This window comes from Pristiophorus japonicus, chromosome 7 (assembly GCF_044704955.1).
Source record: "Pristiophorus japonicus isolate sPriJap1 chromosome 7, sPriJap1.hap1, whole genome shotgun sequence".
In the NCBI taxonomy this organism is placed as follows: domain Eukaryota; kingdom Metazoa; phylum Chordata; class Chondrichthyes; family Pristiophoridae; genus Pristiophorus; species Pristiophorus japonicus.
This window is the reverse complement of record NC_091983.1, coordinates 78,497,245-78,519,847: the sequence shown is the minus strand read 5'-3', so window position 1 is coordinate 78,519,847 and position 22,603 is coordinate 78,497,245. Positions and strand designations below refer to the sequence as shown.

General features: G+C 42.1%; 1 protein-coding gene across 1 annotated transcript in view; it reads right to left on the bottom strand.

Moving 5' to 3' along the window:
* Positions 1-22,603, bottom strand: part of apoba (apolipoprotein Ba) — a 72,247-nt gene that overhangs the window by 41,798 nt on the left and 7,846 nt on the right. The window contains exons 7-18 of the mRNA XM_070885074.1: positions 22,510-22,595; positions 18,545-18,770; positions 13,973-14,200; positions 12,358-12,475; positions 12,115-12,261; positions 9,612-9,823; positions 6,857-7,094; positions 5,754-5,933; positions 5,466-5,654; positions 4,869-5,036; positions 4,229-4,434; positions 3,953-4,135 (exon numbers count right to left, since the gene is read on the bottom strand). Coding sequence (XP_070741175.1) covers positions 3,953-4,135; positions 4,229-4,434; positions 4,869-5,036; positions 5,466-5,654; positions 5,754-5,933; positions 6,857-7,094; positions 9,612-9,823; positions 12,115-12,261; positions 12,358-12,475; positions 13,973-14,200; positions 18,545-18,770; positions 22,510-22,595 — 2,181 coding nt within the window. The remainder of the gene's footprint in view (positions 1-3,952; positions 4,136-4,228; positions 4,435-4,868; positions 5,037-5,465; positions 5,655-5,753; positions 5,934-6,856; positions 7,095-9,611; positions 9,824-12,114; positions 12,262-12,357; positions 12,476-13,972; positions 14,201-18,544; positions 18,771-22,509; positions 22,596-22,603) is intronic.

Here is a 22,603-nt window from a genome sequence, read left to right as displayed (position 1 = left end):
TCTCTGTACCCACTCCAAAGCCAGTATATCCTTCCTTAAGTAAGGTGACCAAAACTGCACGCAGTACTCCAGGTTCGGCCTCACCAATAGCCTGTACAGTTGCAGCAGGACCTCCCTGCTTTTGTACTCTATCCGTCTCGCAATGAAGGCCAACATTCCATTCGCCTTCCTGATTACTTGCTGCACCTGCAAACTAACTTTTTGGGATTCACACACAAGGACCCCCAGATCCCTCTGCACCGCAGCATGTTGTAATTTCTCCCCATTCAAATAATATTCCCTTTTACTGTTTTTTTTCCAAGGTGGATGACCTCACATTTTCTGACATTGTATTCCATCTGCCAAACCTTAGCCCATTCGCTTAACCTATCTAAATCTCTTTGCAGCCTCTCTGTGTCCTCGACACAACCCGCTTTCCCATTAATCTTTGTGTCTTCTGCAAATTTTGTTACACTACACTCTGTCCCCTCTTCCAGGTCATCTATGTATATTGTAAACAGTTGTGGTCCCAGCATCTATCCTGTGGCACACCACTAACCACCGATTTCCAACCCGAAAAGGACCCATTTATCCCGACTCTGCTTTCTGTTAGCCAGCCAATTCTCGATCCATGCTAATACATTTCCTCTGACTCCGCGTACCTTTATCTTCTGCAGTAACCTTTTGTGTGGCACCTTATCGAATGCCTTTTGGAAATCTAAATACACCACATCCATTGGTATACCTCTATCCACCATGCTCATGATATCCTCAAAGAATTCCAGTAAATTAGTTAAACATGATTTCCCCTTCATGAATCCATGTTGCGTCTGCTTGATTGCACTATTCCTATCTAGATATCCCGCTATTTCTTCCTTAATGATAGCTTCAAGCATTTTCCCCACTACAGATGTTAAACTAACCGGCCTATAGTTACCTGCCTTTTGTCTGCCCCCTTTTTTAAACAGAGGCATTACATTAGCTGCTTTCCAATCCACTGGTACCTCCAGAGAATTTTGGTAGATTATAACGAATGCATCTGCTATAACTTCCGCCATCTCTTTTAATACTCTGGGATGCATTTAATCAGAACCAGGGGACTTGTCTACCTTGAGTCCCATTAGCCTGTCCAGCACTACCTCCCTAGTGATAGTGATTGTCTCAAGGTCCTCCCTTCCCACATTCCCGTGACCAGCAATTTTTGGCATAGTTTTTGTTTCTTCCACTGTGAAGACCGAAGCAAAATAATTGTTTAAGGTCTCAGCCATTTCCGCATTTCCCATTATTAAATCCCCCTTCTCATCTTTTAAGGGACCAACATTTACTTAAGTCACTCTCTTCCGTTTTATATATCGGTAAAAGCTTTTACGATCTGTTTTTATGTTTTGCGCAAGTTTACTTTCGTAATCTATCTTTCCTTTCTTTATGGCTTTCTTAGTCATTCTTTGCTGTCGTTTAAAATTTTCCCAATCTTCTAGTTTCCCACTAACCTTGGCCACCTTATACGCATTGGTTTTTAATTTGATACTCTCCTTTATTTCCTTGGTTATCCACGGCTGGTTATCCCTTTTCTTACTGCCCTTCTTTTTCACTGGAATATATTTTTGTTGAGCACTATGAAAGAGCTCCTTAAAAGTCCTCCACTGTTCCTCAATTGTGCCACCGTTTAGTCTGTGTTCCCAGTCTACTTTAGCTAACTCTGCCCTCATCCCACTGTAGTCCCCTTTGTTTAAGCATAGTACGCTCGTTTGAGACACTACTTCCTCACCCTCAATCTGTATTACAAATTCAACCATACTGTGATCACTCATTCCGAGAGGATCTTTTACTTGGAGATCGTTTATTATTCCTGTCTCATTACACAGGACCATATCTAAGATAGCTTGCTCCCTTGTAGGTTCTGTAATATACTGTTCTAAGAAACAATCCCGTATGCATTCTATGAATTCCTCCTCAAGGCTACCCCGTGCGATTTGATTCGACCAATCGATATGTAGGTTAAAATCCCCCATGATTACTGCTGTTCCTTTTTCACATGCCTCCATTATTCCCTTGATTATTGTCCGCCCCACCGTGAAGTTATTATTTGGGGGCCTATAAACTACGCCCACCAGTGACTTTTTCCCCTTACTATCTCTAATCTCCACCCAGAATGATTCAACATTTTGTTCATTCGAGCCAATATCATCTCTCACAACTGCCCTGATATCATCCTTTATTAACAGAGCTACCCCACCTCCTTTCCCTTCTTGTCTATCCTTCTGACTTGTCAGATACCCCTGTATGTTTAATTCCCAGTCTTGGCCACCCTGCAACCATGTTTCTGTAATGGCTACCAAATCATACCCATTTGTAATGATTTGTGCCGTCAACGCATTTACTTTATTTTGAATGCTGCGTGTGTTTAGGTAGAGTGCTTTAATACTAGTTTTTAAACCATAATTTTTAGTTTTGACCCCTCCTGCAGTCCCTTTATATTCATACATATTGTCCCTTCCTATCACCTTGTGGTTTACACTTACCCCAATGCTACTCTGCTCTGTTGCCTCCTGTCTTTTGCATTCTTCTTTGGGGTCCTGTTTATCTGCACTCTCACCCACTCTAACTAGCTCAGAGCTCTCTCCTAGGTTCCGAATACTCCTCGCTTTGAGGCACCGAGCTTTCAGGCTTGCCTTTTTATTACACTTTGACCTTTAGAATTTTGCTGTACATTGGCCCTTTTTGTTTTTTGCCTTGGGTTTCTCTGCCTTCCACTTTTACTCATCTCCTTTCTGTCTTTTGCTTCTGTCTCCATTTTGTTTCCCTCTGTCTCCCTGCATTGGTTCCCATCCCCCTGCCATATTAGTTTAACTCCTCCCCAACAGCACTAGAAAACACTCCCCCGAGGACATTGGTTCTGGTCCTGCCCAGGTGCAGACCGTCCGGTTTGTACTGGTCCCATGTCCCCCAGAATCGGTTCCAATGCCCCAGGAATTTGAATCCCTCCCTGCTGCACCACTGCTCAAGCTACGTATTCATCTGTGCTATCCTGCGATTCCTACTCTGACTAGCACGTGGCACTGGTAACAATCCCGAGATTACTATTTTTGAGATCCTACTTTTTAATTTAGCTCCTAGCTCCTTAAATTCGTCTTGAAGGACCTCATCCCTTTTTTTACCTATGTCGTTGGTACCAATGTGCACCATGACAACTGGCTGTTCTCCCTCCCTTTTCAGAATGTCCTGCACCAGCTCCGAGACATCCTTGACCCTTGCACCAGGGAGGCAACATACCATCCTGAAGTCTCGGTTGCGGCCGCAGAAACGCCTATCTATTCCCCTCACAATTGAATCCCCTACCACTATCGCTCTCCCACTCTTTTTCCTGCCCTCCTGTGCAACAGAGCCAGCCACAGTGCCATGAACTTGGCTGCTGCTGCCCTCCCCTGATGAGTCATCCCCCTCAACAGTACTCAAAGCGGTGGATCTGTTTTGCAGGGGGATGACCGCAGGGGACCCCTGCACTACCTTCCTTGCACTGCTCTTCCTGCTGGTCTTCCATTCCCTATCTGGCTGTGGACCCTTCACCTGCGGTAAGACCAGCTCACTAAACATGCTACTCACGTCATTCTCAGCATCGTGGATGCTCCAGAGTGAATCCACCCTCAGCTCCAGGGCCCAACAGCACTAGCAAACACTCCCCCTAGGACATTGGTTCCGGTCCTGCCCAGGTGCAGACCGTCCGGTTTGTACTGGTCCCACTGAGGCAAGGATTGGTGCATCTTGCATTTGGAAAAGAAATCCGGACGAGGTGTAAAAGAGGAAGCCAATTCACTATCACCCATCCTTTGTCTGGTGATAAAAGTTAAAATTACCCCTCACCTGTTATTACCAGAGGCAATATTCTTTTTACTCTACAATCATTACATTTTAGTTATGGTGATGGTTTTTCCAGTTGGTGTTAGATTATTTGACTTATAGACACATTACTGACCTTGTTTCTCCAGTCAGAGGATAGCTGGGTGCATTGTCAATTGAACTTGCATTGGAGTATGTGGCACTGCTGCAGATGTTAAGTCCTGTAAACAATGGTTTGCATGATGTCCATTCTTGTCTGTTCTCCATAATGGATGGGATGTCCTCAGTTTTTGTACTGTATATCAGAGACAGTCTATTGCTGGAAAAAGACAGAAAGAACACTTGTTAAATGCATGGCCATGCTTTGGTTTCCACAGAAATTAAAAGCCTGAAAGATTAACTTTACACTAACCTAACACTTAAGAGCTTAATTGGTTCTTTGGGTGCTGGAATGCTGAATTTTATCTGACCATTATTCCTGCTGATCCGGGCTTCAATGCCAGATTCATGATACAAATTATGATTAATCTGTATTCCATTTCTGGCAAAATTAGGGACATTGACTCCCAGTTCGGCCACAAGCTCAATTGCAACTGCTGGCTTGATCAAACCTTCAATCTGAAATAGAAGAAATATTTGCTTTCAGTTAGCAATTAATTTCCCAAATCAGTGACGAAGAGTTCATGCTTCAAGTGAGGAACATGATATGCATATCTGAATGCAAAATCAGAAAATTGCCCCAGTATATACTTTTGATGAAGAATTTTACATAATCCATTTTAACTTTATTCAATTTTGTAATTAATTCATTCTTTTTTAAATTATATCTGTGAACCTATTTCATGACTAGTGTTCATCTGTTGCATGTGAATTCAGTAACAAAGGGATTAGCATGTTAAGCCTAATGGCCTCTCCCTGTTTGCAATTATTTTTACATTTAAAAAAAATACTGAATATTTGAAGATATCAAAAGAAGAGTGAGAAAAGACTGTCTTATCTATCAATGATTCCCCCCATGGAAAAGCAGGTGCCAATCTTGAGCTAAATAGTACCTTCTTTCCTTCAAATATTATCCCTGCTTTGGCACCAGGTGTGATTGTACCAGACATAGACAGCTTGAGAGGAAGGCCAGCTCCAGTGGGGAGATTAAAGTGGTTGTCCATGAAGATATAGTGAGCAAATAGGTCACCACTCAAACCCTTTCGCAAAGCTGGCATGAGCTACAGATGTAAAGAATAATATTCATTAAAATCATATATCAAGCATCCACACAGCTTAAACATCATTCAGGTATGATATGTAGTTACATAGATGAAAAAAGTTTTATGTCAAATAATGTAATGCTTTAAAAAGTTCTGTGGCTATCGGTATTTTATTACACGTTTTTTTTTTAAATAGCCCAGAAAATGAGGCTACTACATCTAAATAAGCTTTACAGTATTAAGAATCATTCTTGTATCTTCGATCGTCAAGTAATGTCTACTGATCACAATGCACATTCAAATTCGCCAAGTGTAGCCAGAGACATATTCTTTCTCGACAGTAGATATTACAGTATTATAAAGACAATTAACTTTAAAATTTGAATGTAATTTTTTGACCAAATTATCATATTTATTACAGCCGATTCTGTGCCTTGTGCCTTGTACCTGTGCTGGGAGGCTTCGGAATAGTTGAAAACTTTTTGACATAATTTCGCCCACCATCTTGAAATCGCTGCCTTTAATATATCCTAGTTCATTTCCAAATATTCTCAAGAAAGCCTCTACTTCTGGTGTTTGTTGTTGAATTTCATTCATCATGTGTTTAAAATTGTGTGTGAGTTCCTTCATCAGGCCCTAATGAACAGCAAAGAGATAAAGTATTGGTAAGATGTGAGATAGAATACTCTAACAGCTAAATTCTGGAACATTTAAGAGTTTATCTCAGATACATACTTCCTTTGGACCTTCACCGTCTCGACTGAGTTTAAACCAATTGAACAGCACTTGCGATACCTTCTCTGGTACTTTACCATCCACCCAGTATAGTGCCTTCATTGCATTGTTTGGGAAAAACCCTGTCGGTCCAAAAATTGCATCCAGGGTTGGTTCAAATCCATTGCCATCCAGGCCAATCTGTTTAAAAAGATAATCTTATTTAATTTTGATGAATGACTTTAAAATTATTAAATTAGCATTAACAATTGCTAGTTTTAATATAATTCGATTATATATATTTATATTAGTCATCTATTATCTATTTATCCATTCCCTGCTCCTCCCACTTGCAATTTTCTATCCTTCTCTCCAGGGGCACTGGCCCAGATATTTATGTGGAGCCAGAGAAGTTGCAGGGGTGGGATGGAGCGCAGAGTGACCTGGGACGCGGAGGCCCTGCCTAATGTCATCTCCCGGCAATGGCAAGGGAGAGATCAGGGCTGGGGGGCAGTGGCGTGGGTGAAGTCAGTGACTGCAGCAGTGAGGGGAGGCTGCGATTGGCAGAAGGGAGGCCAAAGGCTTCTTTGAGTGGCCGGGGAAGCAGTCTTGCTCCTCCTGGCCCACAAGGAGTCCTCTGAAAAGCACAAAATTGCTGGAGCTGGCAGCTCTTGCCTCCATTTCGCTGGCGGGTTTCCTGAACGCTGGAAAACCCAGCCGGCAGTTGATAAATTTACATCAGGCTCCCAATTGCACTGTGGGAACCTGATTTAAATATGTTAATGTCTCCAAGGTGGTTTCAGGAACCTTGGCTATTTTTTCTGACCCGGTTTAAGAGAGCTGAAACCAATTCTCACACTGTTACCTTCACCCTGGTTGAAATCAACTAACAGAATGTAAACCAGGTCTGAAACCTGAGACCTTCTCGATCTGTATGGTTTAGTTTCACAGTGGGCACTGCTTTTACCAATTGAGCCATTGGGGTGAACTATCTTACATTTTCTAATTTTCTAAATTTTAAAACTCTTTAATGATTAACTGATATATATATTTCCTTAGGGATGATTTTAATTTGTTATAAATCAAATACAATCATGTCTGGGTTGCAAAATACATACACCCACCTCAAAAAGATCCACGGATTGACCAAAAACATTTAAAGTGGTCTCCAGCATTACAGCTCTTGGCACATATGTGTTCGGCTCAAAAATGATATTGCTTTGCAATTCAGCTTCCAGAGGATCCTGTATTCTTGGAATGTTAATTTTCTTATACACGTTATAGTTCCTCGAAAAGCTTCTAAAATTCCTGGGTGGTGGTAGCTGAGTTTCTCTGAGAGCATCTTTTATTTTGTTTTTCAGTCTGTGCAAAAGAAAATACAGAATTTAGTTGAGCCACACATGATTACCAAGGACTACTAAAAAAATAATGAAGAGAAAGATAGATTATGAGAGTAAACTAGCAAAAAGCATAAAAACAGACAGTAAGAGCTTCTACAGATATATAAAAAGGAAGAGTGCAGCTAAAGTAAACGTTGGTTCTTTAGAGGATGAGATTGTGGAATTAATAATGGGAAATAGGGAACTGGCAGAGAAATTGAACAAATATTTTGTATCGGTCTTCACAGTAGAAGACACTAAAAGCATCCCAATAATAGATAATCAAGGGGCTAAAGTGAGTAGAGAACTTAAAACAATCACTATCACTAGAGAAAAAGTACTAGGCAAACTAATGGGACTAAAGGTGGACAACTCCCCTGGACCTGATGGCCTGCATCCTACGGCCTTAAAAGAAGTGGCTGCAGAGATAGTGGATGCATTGGTTGTAATCTACCAAAATTCCCTGGATTCTGAAGAGGTCCCAGCGGATTGGAAAACCACAAATGTAATGCCCCTAGTTAAGAAAGGAGGGAGATCAGTTAGCCTAACATCTGTCATTGGGAAAATGCTGGAGTCCATTATTAAGGGAGTAGTAGCAGGACATTTAAAAAATCATAATACAGTCAAGCAGAGTCAGCATAGTTTTATCATGTTTGACAAATTTTTTGGAGTTCTTTGAGAATGTAACGAACAGAGTGGATAAAAGGAAACTAGTAGATGTCATGGATTTGGATTTCCAGAAGGCATTTGATAAAATGCCACATAAAAGGTTACTGCATGAGATACGAGCTCTCGGGGTTGGAGATAATATATTAGCATGGATAGAGGATTGGCTAACTAACAGAAAATAGAGAGGCGGGATAAATGGGTCATTTTCAGGTTGTCAAGCTGTAACTAGTGGGGTACCACAGGGATCAGTGCTGGGGCCTCAACTATTTACAATCTATATTAATGACTTGGATGAAGGGACCGAGTGTAATTTAGCCAAATTTGCTGATGATACAAAGATAGGTAGGAAAGCAAGTTGTGAGGAGGATGCAAAGAATCTGCAAAGGGATTATAGATAGGCTAAATGAATGGGCAAAAATTTGGCAGATGGAGTATAATGTGGGAAAATATGATGTTATCCACTTTGGTATTAAAATAAAAAAAGCTAATTATTATTTAAATGGAGAGAAATTACAAAATGCTGTGATACAAGGGATCTGGGTGTCCTTATACATGAAACACAAAAAGTTAGCATGCAGGTACAGCAGGTAATTAGGAAGGCAAATGGAGATTGCAAAGGGAGATGGAGTATAAAAGTAGGGAAGTCCTGCTACAACTGTACAGGGCCTTGATGAGACCACACCCGGAGTACTTTGTATAATTTTGGTCTCCTTATTTAAGGAGGGATACATTGGAGGCAGTTCAGAGAAGGTTCATTAGGTCGATTCCTACGATGAAGGGATTGTCGTATGAAGGTTGAGCAGGTTAGGCTTATACTCATTGGAGTTTAGATGAGAGGTAATCTTATTGAAACTTATAAGATTATGAAGGGGCTCAACAGGGTAGATGCAGAGAGGATGGTTCCCCTCGTGGGAGAGTCTAAAACTAGGGGGCATAGTTTCAGAATAAGTGCTCACTCATTTAAAACGGAGCTAATGAGGTATTTCTTCTCTCAAAGGGTGGTCAATCTGTGGAATTCTCTACCCCAGAGAGCTGTGGAGGCTAGGTCATTGAATATATTTAACGTGGAGATAGAGAGATTTTTGAACTACAGGTTGAACCTCCCTTAGCCAGAACCACCCCTCGTCCAGAACCTTTCCCGGGCACCGGGTGACGCATGCATAGAACTCCGACATGAACAAATTGAAGTCCTGGACTGACCCCGCGATCCACCTCCCCCACTCCCCCCACCCCCCCCATGATCTCTCTGCCGCACTCTCAGCCCTAAGCCAGCCAGCCCCGATATCCCTTTGCTCAGTATCTGTACCATCCAATTTAACGTGACCATCCCTTGTCCGGAAAAATCCCTTATCTGGAACAGGCCAGGTCCAGAAGGTTCCGGATAAGGGAGGTTCAACCTGAATAAGGAAGTCAAGGGTTATGGAGAACATGCGGAGAAGTGGAGTTGAGGTCAAGATCAGATCAGCCATGATCTTATTGAATGGAGTTGCAGGCTCGAGAGGCCAAATGGCCTACTCCTGCTCCTATTTCTTATGTTCTATGTTACATTCAGGAGTTTATTCAAAAATATCAGCAATACCATGTGACAGACATGCATATCATAAATTTGAGCAATTCTAGGTCACAATTAGTAGTAAGGCCAAGGAAGAGGGGGAAAAAAATCACTCATTCTCCTCTTTCAGCAAGCAAAGTCCATATTTGATTAATATGGAAACTAAAATGACATTGATAATGGTATTGATATTCAAAACTATGAACACAGCAATACCTTTACAGTTGAACATGGGTGTGGATGTTGATGTTAAAGTTTGTAATACAGTAATTCACTTACTCTTGGACCATGGGATCCTTGGATTTGAGAATATTGCCAATATGTGTGGAAACAAAGCTTTTCACTTGTTCATTTTCAGTCCTTGGTAGATTTCTCATGATTCTCCTTAGATTGCTTGATGCTGGATTCTTCATGACTATGAGGTAGGCTCCTAGTCTCCTCAGGACTGGTGACTGTTGATCTGTATACACTTCAAGCAGCATACTGCGAACCTGAAAGTAAATTAAGTGATAAGTAAATAATTTGCACTTCACACAAAAATACTGTTTGGCAGCTATTCCAAAGGCAACTGTACAGATGTCAATTAAACAACACCAATGTGTCACTGAGCCAAACTGACAAGATTCAAGTTCCACTCAATCATGAGTTAGCTGTTCTCAGCCTGCGCAACAGCTAGGCACTACAATTGGCCCGGGTTAGAGAGAAGAAATTCAGCCAGGTTATCCGCTTCTGATCACTATCAAGTAATATGAGTTGGCAAAGCCATGTATGCACTGATTTTGAGTGAGGAAAGGATTGGGCTCAGCTATAAAGCAACTCCCAACGCTCACTGTCTAAGCTTACAAAGGAAGAATGGTCACTTGGGCAAGGTACGAGAGGGCAACCAACATCCATGAAACCCATGGCCCGGAATTGTTTCGGAGATACTATTACTCCGCTGCCATAACTTTGCCACAAACCACATTTACCGCATAAATTTTCACAGACGAGGAGGAGACGATAAAGGAAGAAAAGTGCGTATTAGCGCCCAGAGACATGTAATTGGTGTGTAAAGGAAATACCCGGCATAAAAGATCAAGGAAATGCCCAAATTTCCTGGCTCTATTATGCCAGTCTATCAACCCCTTCTCTGAACGCATCTCAGCTCATTATTATGGCTTCACCCCCAGGCTAAAGAGCCATACCTACAAATTTCTTGCAATTACACTGCTTCAAAACGGGTGTAAAATTAAACCCAAAATTTTAGGCACAACAGGAAACAGTCATTTTTTCTGGTGTTTTGTTGTGATTTACTGAGCAATTTTTAAAATGTATTCTCACTGACACTTGTACTCTATTGTCTGTTTCTCTGAATGCATTTTTATGACATCAGTATAAGTCACTTTAAACTTGAAGAGCTTCCATGATTACAGGTTCTTAAACATACTGTGGCTAATGTGAATGAATGATAGTTAGATGGCATGGAACTTCAATTTTCATGCTTAAAGAAGAAATATATGATTTGAGTTTGCTGCTTGTCTCGGGACCTGATTCCTTATGCTGGCGTAGACTTGTTTACGTTCCGCCATATGTTAATGACATCAGCAGGAAATTTGGGTGTAAATAGACATTGGAAAAATGGGCATATTTTTAGTGTAACTTCCAGATTACGTACCCACAGAAAATTCCGCACACTGATCTCACCTATGTATCCTGCCAGCAGACCCCAATATGGGACTCACTTGGGGAATCAAGGCCAGGCTCCTCAATGATGGTGAGTGGAATTATTTTGACTGCATTACCTGCGGTGCCCTGATGAAGAGTGTCACTGGGGGAAGCTTCTTCTTTCCACGGGGCACTTCTCCAGCCCAACAAGCTTCAGCTGGTGCTTCCAACCTCTTTCCAGCCCTAGATCCACCGCTCATGGCTCCTCCGCCTGACCCCACAAAAGTCAGCAGGGTTAGTGGTGGGGGCTGAGCGTAAATGTATCATAACCCTTATGTTGGGATGTGCCTCCCCTGGAATTTTCTAGGCCGTGTTATTTAACAAATTATTCAAAACAGTAGATGGACATTGACTGTTTTTAACTTGTAAATGTGGCACAAAAATGTAGATGTTGACCAGTGCATAAAATTCTATGAGATTGACTGTATTTGAATCCAATGTTGTGAAGCCGACATGCGGCCCAGTAAAGCCCACCTCCTGCAGGCGCACACAGCTATGACTGCTACAAAGACACATCTGGTTGGAGTTCCTGAGAAGCCTGGAACCCTCACCCCTCATTCCCAGACACATGTCCCCAAAAATAACATCAAGGCTACGAGAGATGGGCAGACGCACCTACACCACTCTACTCAGTTGTTCTCAGTTTTGCAAAGGAGGGTCGAACCCTGGTGGAGATAGATTCCATCACAATTTCTAGACTATCTCTACTCCTGCGATGCTTGATGTCCACTCCTAAAAGGGGCTCAAGTTCTAGGCCCATATCTTATAAGTATATTCTACATCACTACTGGATATAATACATTATAAAATTGAAAATGTTCTTAGTGTGGCATCTTCATAGAGAAGCAAGAATCATCCTAAGAATGTATTGATTCCCAAGCTCTCAAACTGTGGAATGATTTTTCTCCCTCATTCTCTCATTCCTTCTCCAAATGACAGGCTTTTAAAGTTCAGGATTTATACGACCTAATCACTACTTCTTGATCTCAGTTTGTTTTTTGGTGGTATCCTGTGCTATATGTTTCTCAATAAAAACAGTATATAAAGACATCTTTACGCTCTCCAGAAGTTACATTACCTGATCAGTTAAGGTCATTTGTCTGAAAGCTTGAATTGCAGCTTGCTGGACTGAGGAGGAAGCTTTCAAGTTTTTAATACATTTTACAAGAGTCGTCTTAATTTCAGGATTTGCATTCTCCATTGCCTGTCCCATGTTTCCCAGTGCCTGCAGAATGAAGACATAGATCACAATTATAGTTGTACTCAATCCATTTGTAAATATTAAGAAATTCTATATTTAGTAAACTCTAATATCTGTTACCTTTAAAGTCAGGTAAATCTTGTCTTCGTCACCAGAGCAGTCACTTCCAATTATAGACATCAAGTAATCCACGACTGCCTTTAGCTCTGGCGCTATAGGCTTCTTTTCATCATAAAATCTAACAGAATTGTTAGAGGATTAACTATTGGAATATGAAACTAATGCCATCTATAAACACATATCATGGCATCAAAAACTTCCAGTATTGCATTTTTTAACATAATATTAATTCTATTTGAAAATTAATGTTAAAGAATAAGCCAAAATGTAAAAATGCTTTTACTATTAATTTGCCATTTTTAATATTAATTTATCTGTTTAAGTATTGAAATTATGTTGCAATTATCAGAATTCAAATGTTTCCCAAATGATTAAAAATGATTTGTGTATATTTTGAGTAGTGACATTATACAGTGCAGTTATATAAATGTATGCTACCACAATCATTCATTCATTTGCAATATAGTAAGTTCTCGACTTTTGAAATTTTTCATTTTGATTCAAAAGTTAATTTTATACCTCATTCTGACTATTTTACAATTTGGATTTGCATTCATTCATTAATACAGTAAAAGATGGATGTCACAATATATTTAAACAAGTACTGAGTGGAAGTTGAGCTAAGTCCATGATCAGATCAGCCATGATCTTATTAAATGGCGGAGCAGGCTCGAGGGGGCGGGTGGCCTACTCCTGCTCCTATTTCTTATGTTCTTATGAGTGCATGGAATTGTTTTTTGGCTAAACATTTATTGTTTGAGCAGCAGAAGAGTCAACTGTCAGTTTTGCAAGACCATATCATGCCCAAGTGTAATGATGATGTTATTTATGCCACTGCATTGCGTTTTTATAAAGAGATAAGATAAGCTTTGCCGAAAACTTTTTCATGACGATGATAATTTCTCTGTAAGCACCACATCCTGGTCACAAGTGTAACCAAAATCGCGCAGCAAATTCTAGAAATAACTTTTCTAATGTATCTAACTAAAGTATCAGCTTAGTTCTGGAGAACAAATATTCTGCATCTCAACAGTTAGGGTAGTTGATGTATTATTTGAACAACTGTTTAAAACTTTTCACGTAAAGAAGTAACAGTAACATCTCTCTGTTTAATATACTGATGGGAAGAATAGCTCTAGTGATACAGTATTACCTTTTCAATTGAGGCCTCAAACTCTAATCCCACTTTGAAATTATATTCAAACTTGTCTGCCTGCATAAGAAAATGATAGCAGTTTATTTGATTTTCCACTGGATGGGGCACTGCAAAGTGGCACAGTGCTTTTTCTCAGAAACCTGGCCGGTCCAGTGTCACTCTGAATGAGTGCACCTTCTGTCAGCTATTCACAGAGGTGCATTGATAATAACTAGCTATGTTTGCACCTCTACAACCTGCCCTTCGAAACACCAGCAGAACTAACTATATATATCAATGTAAATCAGGAAATAAAGGGAAGGGGATATTGTAGCAAAATTGTTTTTTTTAAGTTTGATATAGTTTCATAGATCACTTCAGCATATGTGCCACTTGAATTCAATAATACAAGTTCTATTTCTGGAAAAGCTTGCTTTATATATGATAGATGTTTTATTAACCACTGCATAATGCACTTACTTCCTGACTGTGTGACTCAGGGCGTAAAAGGTGCCCCGTGTTTGCCGAAACTTTGCCAGATTAAGGATGTCCTGAACCCTATTCGCAGATGGTGAAGCCATGAGTCCTATGGCATAGGTAACTGCATCTGCCACCAATGGAGGGACTGGTTCACTTTGTAGAATTTTCAAGATAGCTCCAAAACACTCTGGAGTACCGCACTGCAGAAGCGCTTGAAAAGTAACAGACCTTTTAAAATTAAAAAAAAAGTTTAAGTACAGTTACTCAGGTGAGCATTATATACCAATAGTAACATGTGAGGCATTTTATGACAATAACGATCATACATTATTAAACTTTGAACCAATAGCAACTCGCCCTTTTGATCTTCCCTGTTAGCTACTGCAAACTACTTGTGGTATAGAAATTCAGAGCTGTTAGCTTGGCTGAACATTGACTGAACATTGTTCCAGTTACCTCATTGTTCTAGTTGGGTATAACTTCCCCAGACACCCTCAGCATTTGCAGGCACTACTGCAGCTCCTTTCGGGACAGGTAGCTGTTTCTTGATCTGTATATATGGCCCTGAATATTTTATAATGCCTTTGCTCTTTCTTAGTGGGTGATGTGCAATGAGAAAGGACTAATTAAAAAGCTTGTTGTGCGAGGTCCCTTGGGGAAAAGTGACCATAATATGGTAGAATTCTTTATTAAGATGGAGAGTGACACAGTTAATTCAGAGTCCTGAACTTAAAGAAAGGTAACTTTGATGGTATGAGATGTGAATTGGCTAGAATAGACTGGCGAGTGATACTTAAAGGGTTGACGGTGGATAGGCAATGGCAAACATTTAAAGATCACATGGATGAACTTCAACAATTGTACATCCCTGTCTGGAGTAAAACTAAAACGGGGAAGGTGGCTCAACCGTGGCTAACAAGGGAAATTAAGGATAGTGTTAAATCCAAGGAAGAGGCATATAAATTGGCCAGAAAAAGCAGCAAACCTGAGGACTGTGAGAATTTTGTAATACAGCAGAGGAGGACAAAGGGTTTAATTAGGAAGGGGAAAATAGAATATGAGAGGAAGCTTGCTGGGAACATAAAAACTGACTGCAAAAGCTTCTATAGATTTGTGAAGAGAAAAAGATTAGTGAAGCCAAAGCTAGGTCCCTTGCAGTCAGATTCAGGTGAATTTATAATGGGGAACAAAGAAATGGCAGACCAGTTCAACAAATACTTTGGTTCTGTCTTCACGAAGAAAGACACAAACAACCTTCCGGAAATACTAGGGGAACGAGGGTCTAGTGAGAAGGAGGAACTGAAGGAAATCCTTATTAGGCAGGAAATGGTGTAAGGGAAATTGATGGGATTGAAGGCCGATAAATCCCCGGGGCCTGATAGTCTGCATCCCAGAGTACTTAAGGAAGTAGCCCTAGAAATAATGGATGCATTGGTGATCATTTTCCAAAAGTCTATCGACTCTGGATCAGTTCCTATGGACTGGAGGCTAGCTAATGTAACACCACTTTTTAAGAAAGGAGGGAGAGAGAAAATGGGTAATTATAGACTGGTTAGCCTGACATCAGTAGTGGGGAAAATGTTGGAATCAATTATTAAAGATGAAATAGCAGTACATTTGGAAAGCAGTGATGGGATCGGCCCAATCGGGCATGGATTTATGAACGGGAAATTCTGCTTGACAAATCTTCTAGAATTTTTTGAGGATGTAACTGGTAGAGCGGACAAGGGAGAACCAGTTGATGTGGTGTATTTGGACTTTCAAAAGGCTTTTGACAAGGTCCCACACAAGGGATTGGTGTGCAAAATTAAAGCACATGGTATTGGGGGTAATGTACTGACGTGGATAGAGAACTGGTTGGCAGACAGGAAGCAGAGTGTCGGGATAAAGGGGTCCTTTTCAGAATGGCAGGCAGTGACTAGTGGGGTACTGCAGGGCTCAGTGCTAGGACTCCAGCTATTTACAATATACATTAATAATTTGGATGAGGGAATTGAGTGTAATATCTCCAAGTTTGCAGATAACACTAAGCTGGGTGGCAGTGTGAGCTGTGAGGAGGACGCTAAAAGGCTGCAGGGTGACTTGGACAGGTTAGGTGAGTGGCAAATGCATAGCAGATGCAGTATAATGTGGATAAATGTGAGATTATCCACTTCGGTGGCAAAAACACAAAGGCAGAATATTATCTGAATGGCAGCAGATTTGGAAAAGGGAAGGTGCAGTGAGACCTGGGTGTCATGGTACATCAGTCATTGAAAGTTGGCATGCAGGTACAGTAGGCGGTGAAGAAGGCAAATGGTATGTTGGCCTTCATAGCTAGAGGATTTGAGTATAGGAGCATGGAGGTCTTACTGCAGTTGTACAGGGCCTTAGTGAGCCCTCATCTGGAATATTGTGTTCAGTTTTGGTCTCCTAATCTGAGGAAGGACGTCCTTGCTTTTGAGGGAGTGCAGCGAAGGTTCACCAGACTGATTCCCGGGATGGCAGGACTGACATATGAGGAGAGGCTGGATCGACTGGGCCTGTATTCACTGTAGTTTAGAAGGATGAGAGGGGATCTCATAGAAACATATAAAATTCTGACGGGACTGGGCAGGTTAGATGCAGGAAGAATGTTCCCAATGTTGGGGAAGTCCAGAACCAGGGGACATAGTCTAAGGATAAGGGCTAAGCCATTTAGGACTGAGATGAGGATAAACTTCTTCACTCAGAGAGTTGTTAACCTGTGGGATTCCCTTCGGCAGAGAGTTGTTGATGCCAGTTCATTGGATATATTCAAGGAGGAGTTAGATAAGGCCCTTACGGCTAAAGGAATCAAGGGGTATGGAGAGAAAGCAGGAAAGGGGTACTGAGATGAATGATCAGCGATGATCTAATTGAATGGTGGTGCAGGCTCAAAGGGCCGACTGGCCTACTCCTGCACCTATTTTCTATGTTTCTATGTTTCTCATAGAACATTTCAGAACAGCACATATTGGCCCAGATTATGCTGTAATATTAACTGTGAGGCTATCAGCGTCACCATTATTATGGGATAAATCGGACAGCAACTTCTGGCATCCGCACATGTGCAGATAAACGCAGAAATCCAGAATTTGCTGTCAGAGATACCCCACTCCTTCACAGGGTGCACTGTTGCAGTCCTCACCGACAGACGCAGCACTGAAATGACTGCTTTAGTGCAAACTTGCTGTACTTTCCCACTAGTTCCCCACTAAAGACAGCTGAGAAAGTTAGGGCTGGTGCATTCAAGAGTAAGTGAGCTTTAATAGCATAAAAAGTGCTCATTACTGCTGAACAACTTCTCTGGCCCTGAAAAGATAATGTTATAAGTATGGCGTATCATTCCCTCAGAGGAAAATTACTGTTGGAGATTTTTTTTAAATTATTTTTTTGTAACTTTTTCTGTCTCTTTTATCTCTCTCCTTTAATCTCATCTGTATTTCTCAATCTTTATTTTGCTTTTGGTACATCATTTAAATCTAACTTATATTTTTTGCTTTATATTTCCTGGTTTGGACTCTATGTGGCTCAGTGAGAATTCTTCAATTTGATTGGTTGAATCAATTGGTTTTTTTGTCTGGCTCACAGATGCCACAGATCACCTGTAGAGGGCGCCATGCTGGAACAGATGCCCGATGATAGGATGTCTGAGCTCTAAAGCCCATCAAATCTTTGTGGGCAGCAGTTAGCAAGGTGAAGGGCGAGTGCCATTCCTTCAGCACTGACTGCAAAGTGAAGCTGTAATGCTCACCAGCATGCTTACCTATCCTGGAGTTACAATGAGGTAGATTTTCACTCAGTGTGGACTTGGGGCAGCCAGCCAGCAGAGTGTGCCTGACTGCCCCGTGGCAGGCCCGATCTGTTTCGAGCCCAATTGTTATCCAGCCACCAGGCTGCGGGTAGAAATTGAGCACCTTTGGGCAGCCCACAACACCTGGCTGTCGGAAGAAGATAAGTCCACGGGGAGAGGTTGATTTCTGGAGGGAGAAACCAGAGCGGCAGCAGCCCAATGCTAGTTTTGTGGAACCCTGAGGAGCATTCCTGCCTATCCTGGTCCCACAAAAATACAGTAAAACTTAGCACTGGGCACCTATTTGGCTGCACCGCCAACTAGTACTGGGCAGAGCATGCATGGTACACATGCCACCCACTACTGTCCTCAGTAAATGATAGGACCCTGATTTGCTTGTTAAATGGGCTTATCACCTGACTCAGGTGGACACTCTGGCAGCCCAGCAGTAGGCCAGGGCAAGACTGCCACTCTCCACCATTTTTGAGATGTTAGTGCTGGTGCCCCATTTCTGCTATGCAGGAAGCCTCAAAATCTCTACTAATAATAACAACTCAGGTTGGAAGCATTGGGGTCAGTGAATGAAAAACAGCATCTGTCAGCATTAAGAATTATTAATAATCCATTTATGGCATTATTATTATAAGCCCGCTTTAAATAAATTTGTTTCTCACAGGGCGGAAATTTTGCTAACATCAACTAGCTCTGTTTTATGTCCCTTTTAACATGATTCACCATGAATGGGGGCTGTGGAACATATGCCAAATTATCTTGATTACCTGGGAATTTCCATTTTGACTAGTTTAGGCAAAGCAGTTTCAAGTGTATCTTTCTCCATCCTCCTCAATTCGACTACAAACTTTTGGAACAAATTAGCTCTTTGTTGGTTCTGACCATCCTCAGATAGTTTGACCAGATTCCGTAGCGCTGACAGTGCAGAATCTGCATTCTTAGCTCTATTATCAGCATGCTCCAAAGTCAATTCTTTCCTGATTGTTGAGTTACCTATAAAAGATCATTTAAAAAAAGCTCTCAGTATCCACGCTGAAATAAATCTATTATCCATAATAATGCTGCTGTTCAAAATGATGAACAGTTTACATCCTTGTTATTCATCTATGATGGGCATTGTAGGCAGATTTGAACCGGAAATGGGTTTTGGGAGGTGGGAAGCATCAAACTTACCCAACATCATCTGGTTTAACATCTCATCAGCCAGATGCACATCCAAACCGAGCCAAATGAGACAGCTGGCCAGCTTTGAGCAGGTCAGAATTGTGAATTGCAGAGCTTAGAGTCCAGCCTGGGACACGAGGTGGCGGGGGAAAGGAAGGAGGAGGGTGCCTTGGGCTGTTTTGAGAGTGAGAAGGGAGGGAACCTGGGCAGCAGAGGCACAGACTTTCCTTGTGGGTTCGAAGGAGCACTCCGGCACCTCCTGGACACACTAAGGAAGGTTTCTGAACATTATCAGGAGCCTAGATAGAGTGGATAGGAAAGACCTATTTCCCCTCCCTCAGAGGGGTCAATAACCAGGGGGGCATTGATTTAAAGTAATTGGGAGGAGATCTAGAGGTGATTTGAGGGGAAATGTTTTCACCCAGACAATGGTAGGGGTCCGGAACTCACTGCCTGAAAGGGTGGTAGAGACAGAAACCCTCACCACTTTTAAAAAGTACTTGGATGTGCACTTGAAGCGCCGTCACCTACAGGGCTAGGGACCAAGAGCTGGAAAGTGGGATTAGCTGGATAGCTCTTTGTCGGCCATGCGGACTCGATGGGCCGAAATGGCCTCCTTCCGTGCTGTAACTTTCTATGATTCTATGATTCTGACCTACCTTAGAAGGTCTCTTCTTCTTCCCCAACCAGGTTTTACTGGTGATGAGGTAAATCAGGCGACATTGATCAGCCACCCATTACACACCCCGCTCGATTTTCTTTTCCAGTGAAGTCATGGAATAGAAAGTCAGGTGGGATGCATTATGGGTGGACAATTCAATAGCACCCGTTTCACACCATTGGCAAAAATTAAAATGACCCCCAACCAAAATCCCAATGCTAATAGCACGTCATTTTCATGCACATTCACAATTTCAGATGCAAATTCCACTGGTTGGGGTGTTGGGGTCGATTTTCACTTTCAAATGGACAACTGGCAGAGCACGCCGACCACCCAAGCTATTTTGAATTTGGGCCTCGTTTATATCTCACCGGTGAGTTGCACACTCCGCACGGGCTTCCTGCTGCAGCTCACCAGCTCCGGGCCGGTCAATATCGGCTAGTTCAGATTCCATGCCGGCCCGCAAGTAAGTCCGGGCGGGGGGTCAGGAGGGGCAAGGGTGAAGAAGTGAACATGGAGGGGGCCAAGCCCAAGCCAGTACCCATAGTATTTTTGTGGGATCAGGAGAAGCAGTCCTTGCCTGGAGAAGTCAACCTTTAAGAACTGCTGGTTATGTCTCTCAATGTCAGCACATCTGGGCAGAATGTGTATGGCTACACCGATGTGTCCCTGGAAATTACAACTAAAATCCTAACTACAACATAGGTCCGTAATTTGCTTAATCAAGAGGCCTACTGTCTGAAAGAGGTGGGTGCTCTGGGGGCCCCTTTAGAAATGGCAATGGCTGGCGTGTTGACAATATCGGGACAAGTGCCCCCATTTTGAAACCATTACCACACATTAACACTGATTTGGCCCAGTGAAAATTCTGTTGTAAGTCCACCCAAGGTCTTGCCTCCCACCGGGTTTTACTGGCATGTTGGGGACTCGCCATCTGGCGCACTCCTGAAAATGGCGTAGCGCCCTTCTATGCCCCTTTTGTAAATGGTAAAGAAGCTCCCACCTATTTCCAGTGGGAGTGCTCACTGCCAAAATTGAGGCCCGCCTGAAAATCACAACCAGCAACATTCCAGCAGGAAGTCAGCATTTTTATTATGATTTTCATCCTGCTATCACCCCATTCATGCCAAAAACTGGGGTAACACGGATGGTAAAATCTTTAATGAGCTAACAATTCCGGCCTCCCCGGGTCCGTACGAAGTTCCTACGGACCTGGGAAGACTTCGGAAATGCTGGTTTCCAGCACGCAATGCGCATGCGCTGGAAACCGGCATTTCCGATCTGTCAAGTTTCTGGCTTGACAGATGGCCACATCTTGGGAGCGAGGACATTTGTAAGTGGAAATTTCTGATATTTACGCTTACAAATGTCCTCAAAAATCTTGTGGCACATAGCCTACTTTTACAGACGCAAGTGTTTAAAAAAACACAAACATATAAAAATAAAGTTATTAAAAAATATTTTATCATTAAAACCCTCCCCACAATGGTAAGTTTATTTAAAAAACTTTTTAAAAACTTGGGAAATTTTTTTTTTAAGACATTAATAACTTTAATTTAAATGAATGTAGTGCAATTATTTTCTATTGTTTATTAGTGTTTTGGGTGTTTGAGGCTGTGTTTTGGGTGTTTCAGGCTCTATCACAATTATAGTAATAGGAGTTTAGGACCCTGTGGAACTCCTATTGCTATGATACTTTACCTAATTGGCTGCCCAGAGCCATGTGACTCCAGCTGTAGGCACGTGCACGTGCGACTGGCAGTCAGGAGAGGCCTCAGCATTGGAAAGTCAAACGTGGGCAGCAGCTTAAGGTAGGTGCATATTTTTTTCTCTAAACTGCCCACGGGAAGGCCAAAATAGAATTTCAGGGCCATTATAGTAAAAATCCTATTTTCACATTTATATCCTGGAATACATATTAGGATATTGAGTGTATATTCCCCATAATTTTCCATTCATTAAAATTATGGGGCGCATACAGCTAAATTCCTAATACGAGTTCACAATGGATGAGGTATCCAATTGGAAATGAAAACTCAAAAGAATTCCCCCTACCGATTCCTTTCTATACTTAAAAACTTACATTTTTGTAAATTCCAAATATGCTAATGTGGCAATCATACAGTACTTTATGGACTTTGAAAGAAAAGTAAAGTGAAAAGCTAGAGGCTGAGGGGCCGAAATTGCCCCATGCTGGGTTTGGGGTGGTCAGCCCCGGCGTGGATTTAGGCTCTTTGATCAAAAAATGTTGCCTGCAGTAACAGAGCATTCCCCCGGTGTTCACGCGGTACAACATTCCTCCTCTTCTTTTAAAGGAGAGGGCTGCTGCAAACTCTGCGGCCTCTTTAGTGGTGCCCACTGGGCCACCAGGGAGGGTGTCGGCCGGGCTGCATGTTGGCGGCCCGGCCACTCCAGCAGCCGCCATTGCCAGGCCAACTGAAAAGTCGGCCGACAGAAAAAATATGGTGGCCGCCGGGCTACCACCTCTCCTTTAAGGGTGGCCTGGGTGCCATAGCTACCACAGCTTCCCGTCATGCGAAGCTGTCGATGGCATCACCCCTCCGCGACCTCGCGTCCCGCGGGGCAATTTCCCACCAGTTGCGCAAAGGAGTTGGTGCGGGGCAATAAGGGGTCGGCGCACACAGCGATGTCCAGTACAAACCACTTTTCCTCAGGGGCAATTCCGCGCGGGACAATGTGGCTGTCGTGCCCGCGTGGTAACTCATAAGCACTTCGTTAGCACCGGCCATTAACTGGCCCTGCGCAAAGGGGAAATTTAGGCTCCTGAATCTTTTTTCATTATCACTCAATAAGATTTCAAGGAGTAAAACCAAGAAAAAAGAATATTGTAACGAAAATTATTATGCATTTCTATAAAATGATCATGGTTTATGATCAGTATCTTACCACCAGAAATGTATCTGTTGTTAGATGCATCGATTCCATCTAGTTTAAGTGTCTGCTTTACATGTGATACAGCTCCATATTGATTTCTAACAAG